The 10,575-nt window shown below is 38.8% G+C and overlaps 1 protein-coding gene and 1 long non-coding RNA gene across 2 annotated transcripts; one reads left to right on the forward strand and one right to left on the reverse strand.

Moving 5' to 3' along the window:
* Window positions 1-718: 718 nt before the first annotated feature.
* On the reverse strand, window positions 719-1,359 carry LOC116171701. The gene is made up of 3 exons (XR_004145498.1): window positions 1,068-1,359; window positions 900-1,019; window positions 719-846 (listed from the first exon to the last, which is right to left on the reverse strand). It is a non-coding gene; the product is annotated as an uncharacterized LOC116171701 (long non-coding RNA).
* A 6,986-nt stretch (window positions 1,360-8,345) lies between these two features.
* On the forward strand, window positions 8,346-10,293 carry LOC116171622. The gene is made up of 2 exons (XM_031488574.1): window positions 8,346-8,424; window positions 8,472-10,293. Exon 2 carries the CDS (start codon window positions 8,501-8,503, stop codon window positions 10,238-10,240), a length of 1,740 nt encoding a protein of 579 aa, XP_031344434.1. The 5' UTR covers window positions 8,346-8,424; window positions 8,472-8,500; the 3' UTR covers window positions 10,241-10,293.
* Window positions 10,294-10,575: the final 282 nt, after the last annotated feature.

A 10,575-nucleotide genomic window follows, 5' to 3' on the forward strand; every position in this document is an offset into this window, starting at 1 on the left:
CGGACACTTCCACGCTAACTCCATTTCTCTGCAGGCCCAAGCGCCCAGCAGCCTCTTCGGTCATGAAGGATGGGATCCGCTATCTAGCAGGGCTCGACAACTTTCCCACTCCCTGAGTTGATCTTGGACTGTGATGAGGGCAGTGGCGAGTAATATTTCAGTGGCATTTTCCCCGCTTGTGGACAGGTTATGACTTTCCCTTTGTTGGTTGGCTATAATGGGTGTTAACAGTGCTCAAAGATTTGGGAGCTGAGTCGTGGATCTTGTACTGAGTGTTGTTTGAAGGGGGCGCCAACCTGTCTTAAACCAACTTGCCCAATGACAGGTAATCGGACAAGCTCATAACGTAATGCAAAAATCGATCCTATTATTAATTTATTTAAACAGGTAATTGACTCGGTAGGTAAGTATAACTTGACGATGATATCGATAACGTAATTTTTGTGTTTCAGATGAATGATCATTCAACGGACTTCAATATTGGACTGATAACTCTAAATACAATTGACAATTTAAGGACAGCACAACATTATCAATTAATTCTAGGATGGACAATTAATAATAGACAAATATGCTTAATTTAAACAAATAAACTTGACATCTCCTTTCAAATTTTGTTATCTCAAACCTCAGAGCATTGTGTGAACCATTATCCACATGGACAGCACGTACATACAGGTGGACGGTGGGATGGCGGCTTATCACCATAGAATTAAAATCTTATCATCAGGAACAGCGCTTGTTATTCCGCAGTTACTTGTGCAGGTAATAAATTTGCGTCCCACGTGACGTCAGGGGCGGCTACTATATATTTTTTCCAATTTCCAGTACTTAGGGGTAAGAGCCCTAAAAGGTAACGCGTACGCTAATATGACGAATATTCCAAATTAATAGCTTACTTAAGGTGACAAACGGCTCTTGAAAGAATTTTAGACAACCATTGAAATGTAGATTAAGTTATTGCCTAATTAGGTTTGTACCGGAATAATTGCACGTAGTATAGGTAGGTAACCAAAATCCTAAAATTATTTACTGTCAATAAATTAATTTTACATTCAGTAACTCACGCGTTATTCTCGCTACCCAGCCCCACTGACTTAAATAAGTCTCGAATCACAACGTAAATTATTATGTCCGTGGGAACGTTTCTTTTTCCACGACCGCCACTCGCCCCTTTTCTTGGTCCCGCTCAAAAATCCCTCCCATCACAAGTTGTGTATACACGCATGCGCTCCCACATCAGACACAGTGTCCTCCATCGGCCACACCACCCAACCGTTCCCGCCTCATTCAAAAAAGAATAAATTGTTCATAGACATAATCCACAATTTCTGCAAATTTAGAACGCTACACTGTCTCCCTCCAAGGAAAGAAAGAATTAAACAAATAGAAATATACTAGTACTTATTTCTATTTTTTAATTCTTTCGATATTGGCCATAATTTACACTAACGCACAATTAAATATACAATCACCCTTTTTACAAAACGATTAATCCTAGGCCCTATTAGTTGGCTACTGTGATATGTAGGTGTGATAACTCCGCGTATCATACGCCCAAAAATAGGGGTCTAATTCCGGTAAATCTATTCAGGCAAATGTCAATTTAAGGATACTCACATTAATTAAAAGTCGCGACCTACATTTTTTTTTTTTTTTTGCCAAAACTAATCCTAACGCTTATCTACCATTCCTATTATTCCACCCTATTAAAACCCACGAATCATGAAACCACTACATATAACTACTCTACCTTAATCCTAAATATCTATCTATAATTATTTACCTACTGACTATTTAACCTACAGAGACATCTGGATTTGACCCAAGATAAGGTTTTAGGTCCTTAACATGCCATTTACCGGCGTCGGATCCATCCAAATTACTTAACTCATATACTAAATTTAAAATTTTATTTCTAATAATGTTTAGTATATACTTAGGCGCTAATTTACTGGAGAAATTTTTAGCGGCATCCGACAAAACTTTATTCCTTCTCCACACCTTATCGCCTAACGTGAACGAAACATCCCTTTTTCTCAGGTTGTAATACTTGGAATTCCTCGTATAAGCCAAACTCAATTTATTTTCTACTATTTTATAAATCTCCTTTAATCCTTCAATATTTTCAATATATTCGTCACGGTTTGCTGGAGCCAGCTCAATACCTTCCGTGCTAGGTATCTTCCCATAATAATCACCACTAATACAACTAATTCTACCAAAATTTAAAAAATAGGGAGTAAAACCGGTAACCTCATGAGTTGCTGAATTTAAGGCGAACTGAATTTTGGGAACGTTTTTGTCCCAGACTGTATAATTATCTTCAATGTAACTGCGTATGGCAGTTGCAATGGTACGGTTAGACCTTTCCACAAAATTTACTTGAGGATGATACCTCGCATTGAACCATATTTTTTTAATTTTATAACTATCCACCAACGCTTTAAATTTTCTTCCCGCGAACTGAGTACCGTTGTCGCAGATAATAAACTGCGGCACTCCATATACAAGAAAAACATCATCTTCTATGAACTTGATAATGCGTTCTGCAGTAGCTTCACGCATCGGACACAAAAGGGTATACTTGCTAAACCAGTCGCTAACAACCAATAAGTACGCATTTCCCTTAGATGATCGCGGTAAGGGTCCCATGATATCAACAGCGATAACTTGCCATGGAAATTGAACATGCTTTTCTTTCCCCATTAACCCCATTTGAGCGGTATTGGACGCCTTCTGCGCACCACAGGTACGACAATCGTTTACAAATTTGGAAACGTCGCGTTTCATCTTAGGCCAATAATACAACTGTTGCACCCTTTTCAAAGTTTTATAGAACCCTAAGTGTGCAGCGGTAGGTGGGCAATGGAACTCATGAATGACATCTCGTCGTTGTCCAGAAGGAACTAGCAACTTCCACTCTTTTACATTAGACTTAAGGGGTAGCCCTGAAGGTAAGTGTTTATAGATTAGGCCATCATTAATATGCCAATGTGGAAATCGATCGGGATTATTAAAAATCTTTTCCCGTAGTTGGGCATAAACGGGGCAGTCATCATTTATATTTATGATTTCGATACTTGGCAGGGGGTTTCTAGATAGGGCGTCTGCGACTACGTTAAATTTCCCTTTTCGGTGGACAATATCAAACGAATACTGCGCCAATTTAACGCTCCATCGAGCAAGACGACCTGATGGGTCTTTGAGACGATTCAACCACACCAGTGAGTGGTGATCAGTAATGACAGTGAATTTAACTCCTTCAATGTACGGCCGAAATTTTTCTATACTATAAAGTAACGCTAATAGTTCTCTTTCCGTAACCGTGTAATTACGTTCGGTTTTCGATAGTGTGCGCGAACAATACGCAATAACTATTTCATTATGATTTACCACTTGAGTGAGGACTCCACCAACTCCAGTATCAGATGCATCGCACTGAATGGTAAACGGTACGGAAAAATCAGGGCTTCTTAAAACCGGTGCCGAAACTAAGGCTTCTTTAATTTTTAGGAATGCCTCTTCTGCTTCTTTTGACCAAATTATACCTTGGCGCTTGCGTTTCCCTTTGAGAAGATCATTAATAGGGGACACTAATGTGGAGAAATCCTTGATGAATCGCCTATACCAAGAACAAAGACCGATAAATCGCTTAACTTCCGTGAAGTTAGTAGGTCTGCTATAATTAACCATCGTGGAGACCTTTTCAGGATCTGTTTTTAGGCCACCATCATTACCATCAATTATGAATCCTAAATATTTTAAGGTAGTTTTAAAAAAATCGCACTTGGCTAGGTTTACGGTTAAATTGGCTTCTTTCAACCGCTCATGAACTTCCCTTAACAATTTAACGTGATGTTCGAAGGTAGATGAAATCACAATAATATCATCAAGATAAACAAAAATGTTGGGCTCAAACCTTGGACCGAAAATCGCATCCATGAGGCGCTGTTGCGTTTGGGGCGCGTTACATAAGCCGGAGGGTAACACACAAAATTGAAAGAGTCCCCTACCGGGCACAGAGAAACTTGTTTTTTCTTTAGAAGATGGGTCTAAGGGAATTTGCCAAAAACTGCTCCTTAGATCAATGGAAGAGATGTATTTAGCTCCTTTCAGCATGTTTAAAATCCGGTCTACTCTGGGTAGAGGATAACGGTCTGGTTTAGTAATGGAATTTAACGTACGCCCGTCGAAGCAAAAGCGGTACTCGCCTGAGCGTTTCTTAACTAATAGTACGGGAGAATTATACGAACCGATGGAAGGTTCAACTACCCCTAACTCCAACATTTTATCCAACTCCCCGTATAAATGTTTCATTAGGTAAGGCGATAATAAATACTGCCTTTGGCGAAAAGGTTTAGCGTCACCTACATCTATAACATGAGTGATTTTATTTGTACGCCCTAACCGATCTTCGCTACTAATGTCACGGAAAAGTGCCTGTATCTCCTCGATAATGGATAATTGTTCGAGGGACCACCTATTGTCGAAATTGCAATCTTGACCAATTTCATTTACTTGTAGTTCTACGTCATTACCGTGGCTGTTGCGAACCCGACACGTTTGGTCTTTAAAATTAATGGAAATACAAAATTTTGTGCAAAAATCGGTCCCCAAAATTATGGTTTGTTTAACAGACGGAACTATCAAAAAAGAAATCATATTAACTGCACCATCTACAACAACGGGCGCATCGACTACACCTTCAACTGGACTTTTTTTTCCATCCGCGACAGTTATATATTTAGTATGAGTCGGTTCCACCTTTAGAGAAAACCTTTCCAAAAAGTGCATACCCTTCCTTCCAATTACAGAACGATTCGAGCCAGAATCTAGTAGTGCAACTAGAGTTGTATCAAAAATACTTATTTTAATATAGGGACGATTATCGAGGCGCTGTTTCTCGAAAGCTGGAGATACAGTGATCTGCTCGGGCGAAATTGATTTGTAAAACATAGAAACAGTATTTAACCATAATTGCCAGCTATCACAAATTAACGATTTGGGCTTAAAATGACAAGGATAATACAGCCCTTTATTATCCTTCACTCCTAGTTTTTTGAGCACGAACACTGCCGTACCGTTACATTAGGTTGACCGCACTTGTAACAGAATATATTCCTTCTTGCGGCACAATTACGAAAAGTATGATTAGGTTGGTGACAATTCCAACACAAGGGTTGAGACCTGGAGTCTTTACTGTTTGAAAAATTTTTATTGTAAAACGACCTAGAACCAGAATTACCACCGGGTCTTGTATTAGTACCACTAAATGTAGACGTACGAAATTCGTTTGAAATGGGTCTAACATTAGTTGAAATTTCATTAACTATTGGCCTTTTAACTGTATTTTGAGTCGCCGTCTTTTGTTTATTTTTCAAGGTATCAGCATTGTCGATTTTTTTACATAACTCTAGCAATTCCGATATAGAACTGATTTGTACAAGAGCTAATGACGTTATATAACATGGCAATAAATTCCGACGAATGTACTTTAACTTGGTTGATTCGCTACGAAATGGCTCCTGCTTAGTTTGAAACCTATCCCTAATCTCTTGCCAAATATCCTCCTCATAATCGCATGGTAAAAATTCCGCTTTAAGTTTAATTACTAATTGGTCCCAATCCAAAACTAACGATTTAACAGATCTAAACCAAACTAAGGCACCGTCTGAGAATAACTCGACGGCCGAATTAAATAATTCTGTTTTGGTAACGTTCCTTGCCACCCGGTAATCTTCTACTTGTTCTAGGAATGATAGATAATAAACTAGAACCCTCTTTTCCCGAAAATTTCAAACCCCATTTGTAAACGGGTACAGATTTATTATAATTATTTACACAATGTTGGATGGTCATGGGTTGTTCATTACTAGAGGACGCGTGAGCTGTATGATTAACATTTCCTAACGTGCTATTCGCAACAACTTTATCCGACAGACAAACTTCCAATTCTAAAATTGACGCAATGGATTCATTCTTAAAAGCTTGGACCACCTGACTGTCATCCCCATCAGTTTTTAATCTGTGGACACGATTAGTAAGGTATAGAATTCTAGAATTAATTCGTTTAAAGAGAGAATCTGTCTCCGTACCATCGAATTCTACAATTAAAGTTTTCAATGAATCTAGGGCTTGTTCTATAATCTCAGCTTCGTTATCAAAATCGTATAACGGATCTACATGAGTAACGTTCGAACGATTCCTATCCTTTTCTAACAATTTATTCAAAATTTTGCGTTTAGTAACTGCATCTTTCCTATCAGAGACTACTCCACGAATACGAAGCTCATAATTCAACTCTTCCGCCAAAAGGTCGACGGGTCTCATCCCTAAGTACTCCATGATAAGGTGTGCTATTAAAACTGATATTACCTGCTTAAGTAAATGCAAAAATATTTCTGACAAATTTTGATGATTTAAAAGTAAGCCAAAATTAAAATATAAAATTTTTATAAACTTCAAACAACAAATTGGGAGGCCCCTAAACGTTGGGCGCCATTGTATTTGCACAATTGAGATGATGTAACGTATGAAAAGGACAAAAAATGAGTGCTCCGACCCAATTACTAGACAGCGACGTCACCTTATGCAATGCAAAAACGAAACACCATATTATTATTAGAACAGAAGTTGGACAACGAGGGCAAGACGAAGAATGCGTAAATAATGGCACTTTTAGTAGTTTACCACCCAATACAGTTTTACATTTAAGCTTTATTCCTAGGTCTCGATTATCAAAGGCAGGGTATTTGACGTGTGTGTGCGGTCATGGAAGTATGTATGATAATCATACGACCAGCTCCATTTCTGAGGTTTCAACAAGGTGTCACTTTCGCACGAAGAGAGAAATGATAGCGTGGATTAAGGGTAAGAAAGACGCGATTGGGTACAAGAGAAACGACAAATTGGAGTTTATTGGTCAACTGAAATCAATGGAGTTAATAAGTCCAGTTTTAGAGACGGTGTATTTAGCGGTAGAGTGTAAGAGTGGCGACGTGCTTCCAGCTCACAGTGACGCGTTAAAGAAAGATGGAACTTTGGAATATGTTGTAGTCCGGTTAGAATACCCTGTTAACAATTACTATGTTGTACATCCAAAGAGGGCTGAATCATGTAGCTCCGTTTCTGGTGCTGGAGTTCCTAAGTCAATGGTTTCTGAGTTTGCAGAGCAGCCTATTCCTATTATCTTTAAGAAAGGATGGTTAAAAAGATCAGACCGCGTGTTACACTTTATACATGACTTTGAGTGTAGTGATTCGGACCCTCGAGGATACGATGGATTCGCTAGACAAGTATGCGAGGACAGCGTTGGCGATTATATATCAGAAATGGCGTCCTTGAAAAGGATGAATAAGAATCGTTATCATCAAAATCAATTAGTATTTGGAATTTCAGAGGGTCGACGATTTGGACGAGTTATAAACATTGTTACCAACAGAGTTAGATGTTTCGACGATTTAGAGTTATATTTCAAAGGTGCATGTGAGTTAGGGGATTATGATACTGTGTTGCTTGGCAGCGGGATTTATGGATACGGTCGAGAAGACGTGAAAGGTCGTCTATTTAATCTTCAAAATCTATTAATTGAGAGAAGGATTAGGCTTTATGTATGGCTGGGGGAGAATGAACGAGGGTTTGAAGACTACGTAGATGATCAGGATGATAAGTCGGTTGCAACTAGTATAAATATTCAAGACGATATAGAACTCGAATCAGATGATACGACCTTAGATGATGTGAATGACAACACTACTTACCTGCAGGAGTTTATGGCGGAGGGAGGGGTTAAAGATATTAATGACTACGCTATGGATAGTTTAACACTATCAGGTCGAAGTAGCCAGAGGTTGAGTACATCTAATAAAGGGGTAGGTGGAAAGGTGTTAGAGTCTATGACGGTTAGTGATCACCAGGTGAAGGATCCGATGTTACACTCGCGGGTGTCAGCATTATCACTTATTGATTTTGAGCTATTAAAGTTTTGTTTCGAATCAGGGGATTCTGATTTGCGTCAAGCGGCTAAATCAATTATGTTAAAGCATTTACATAGGTTGTGACACTGCGGGATGTGATTGGGGAGGTGCGTAATTGCTACTGCTCATTTATATAAAGGTTCAAAAAAAAAAAAGAAAAAAATGTAGGTCGCGACTTTTAACCTTCCAGTACTCGCGCCAAGTCTCCCAGACCCGACGCGTGTTTGAGTGTAAATTTTAAAGTGCGCAGATCATGCTGAGCGTTGCGGCTCTGACTAGCTTTATGTATTCGCATTTAGTATACGATTGTCAAGTGTCGGGTTAAAACGTACGTTAGTTTTTATTTTATAAAGGCATAAAGTCTATCAGACCCAGCGCGAGTAGTGGTGTTATTGTATGTGTTACTTTTCTGGATTGTTAAATTTAGTTTATTCTTGAAGAATAGGTAAGTAATTGTTCAAAGTTGAATATTTGAATTGGTAACCGACGTAGTTCAAGGCATTGCAATTGCGAAAAAGATAATGGGGGATTATGAAAAAGAACAGGCGCGCCTGCTACGCCTGTTTGAAGAAGTAGAACCCGATGAAGACCCGATCGATGAGGAATCTGAAAATGAGGAAGATGGAATTGAAGCTCAGTTAGAGAATAGTGACACAGAGCAAGACGCGGATTCATCTGACAGCGAGGGAAATGAGGAAGGTTCTTCAAAAACGACCAGAGTGCCTTCATTTACCGGAAAGGACGGACAAACAGTCTGGAAAAAATCTGTTCCTAACAGAAAAGTTCGAACCCGACGTCACAACATTGTGATTCATCTGCCTGGTGTAAGACCGCATGGTAAGCATGCAACGACTGCTATGGAATGTTGGGGTCTCTTTTTTTCGAGGGAAATATTAGAATTACTGGTCGAAAATACAAACAAAATGATCAACAGAGTTGCTGATCATTTTTCCAGATCTAGAGACGCAAAACCTACGGATTTGGTTGAAATAAAAGCTCTGTTAGGCCTCTTATACTTGGCGGGATGCCTCAAAAGTAGTCGCCTTAGTGTTGAGGAATTGTGGACCACAGACGGGACAGGTGTTGAAAGATTTTGGTTAACAATGTCCAAGGAGAGGTTTCTGTTTTTACTAAGATACTTGCGTTTTGACGACAAAGAGACAAGAGAACAGCGTAGAGCAATCGATAAATTAGCTCCAATTAGGAATCTATTTGACATTTTTGTGGAAAATTGCAAAAAATATTATACAGTGAGTGAGTACACTACGATTGACGAAAAACTTGAGGCTTTTCGGGGACGTTGTGGTTTTAAACAATATATACCCAACAAGCCTAGTAAATATGGAGTAAAGATTTTTGCGTTGGTGGATGCTAAAACAATGTACACACAAAATTTGGAGGTGTATGTTGGAAAACAACCAGATGGCCCTTATTGTTTCCCAAATGATGCTAAGAGCATTGTTGAAAGAATTGTTGCTCCCATATCAGGAACTGGGCGAAACGTAACTTGTGATAATTGGTTCACCTCATTCCCTCTTATTTTAAAACTTAAAACAGATCACAAATTAACGCTAGTGGGAACAGTGAGGAAGAATAAAAAAGAACTGCCAGCTGAATTCGTGAATACCAAAGCTCGCCCTCTTCAATCAACAATGTTTGGTTTTCAAGAAGAGACAACCATACTCTCCTATGTGCCAAAAAAGGGAAAGAACGTTATCCTTGCTTCGAGCATGCACCACGATGATAAAATCGACATGTCCACGGGGGAAAAATTCAAGCCCGAAATAATAACCTTTTACAACTGCACAAAAGGCGGAGTCGACACAGTCGATAAACTATGTGCTACTTACAATGTGGCACGGAATACACGACGTTGGCCGATGGTCATCTTCTTTTCACTTATGAACCTAGCTGGAATTAATTCCCAGATTATTGCTAAAGCAAATGGCAGCAGCAACGTAAGTGTTAGAAGACTATATTTAAAAAATTTGGCTTTGGCGTTAACCGAAGATCATCTGAGACGCCGTGCTCAGGTTACAAATATCCCACGAAGAGTGCGTGAGAGAAGACAGGAAGTAGCAGGTATAAGTTCTTCCACGGTTGTAGCTCCCTCACCACCTGGGACAAGAAAAAGGTGTCATTTTTGCTCTAAAGACAGTAAAACAAAATATACCTGTAAGAAGTGCAACAAATTTCTGTGTTTAAGCCACGCTGAAATGTTGTGTCCGCAATGTGTACGTATTCATGAAGAAGAGTTTTAGATCTTAATTTTTGTAAAAGCAGCTTGTATGTTTTTAAGCCTTATAGCAATATCCATATCTTAGTTGTATTTTATAATATTTTTAAGTTGATTTTTGTTAAAAAGTATAAATAACTACATTTTCTTTATTGGATTGTATTTCTTGGAAAATCAAGCAATTATAATACTTTAAATTGTTTATTCTATCTTAATCTAGCCATGCCTCATAAGAGTACCATTAATAACCATAGAACTGGCATATATATATATAATAATTATTTTAAATCAGTATGGGTCTTCTAGACCCGGCGCGAGTAGTGGAGTTCTAAAATTAGGCGCGAGTGCTGAAAGGTTAAA

Source organism: Photinus pyralis, unplaced genomic scaffold, assembly GCF_008802855.1.
Source record: "Photinus pyralis isolate 1611_PpyrPB1 unplaced genomic scaffold, Ppyr1.3 Ppyr1.4_LG1, whole genome shotgun sequence".
NCBI lineage: Eukaryota > Metazoa > Arthropoda > Insecta > Coleoptera > Lampyridae > Photinus > Photinus pyralis.

Bases quoted from the DNA above. Each gene is read 5' to 3' on its own strand.
- LOC116171622 (XM_031488574.1), top strand. From the start codon at position 8,501: ATGGGGGATTATGAAAAAGAACAGGCGCGCCTGCTACGCCTGTTTGAA.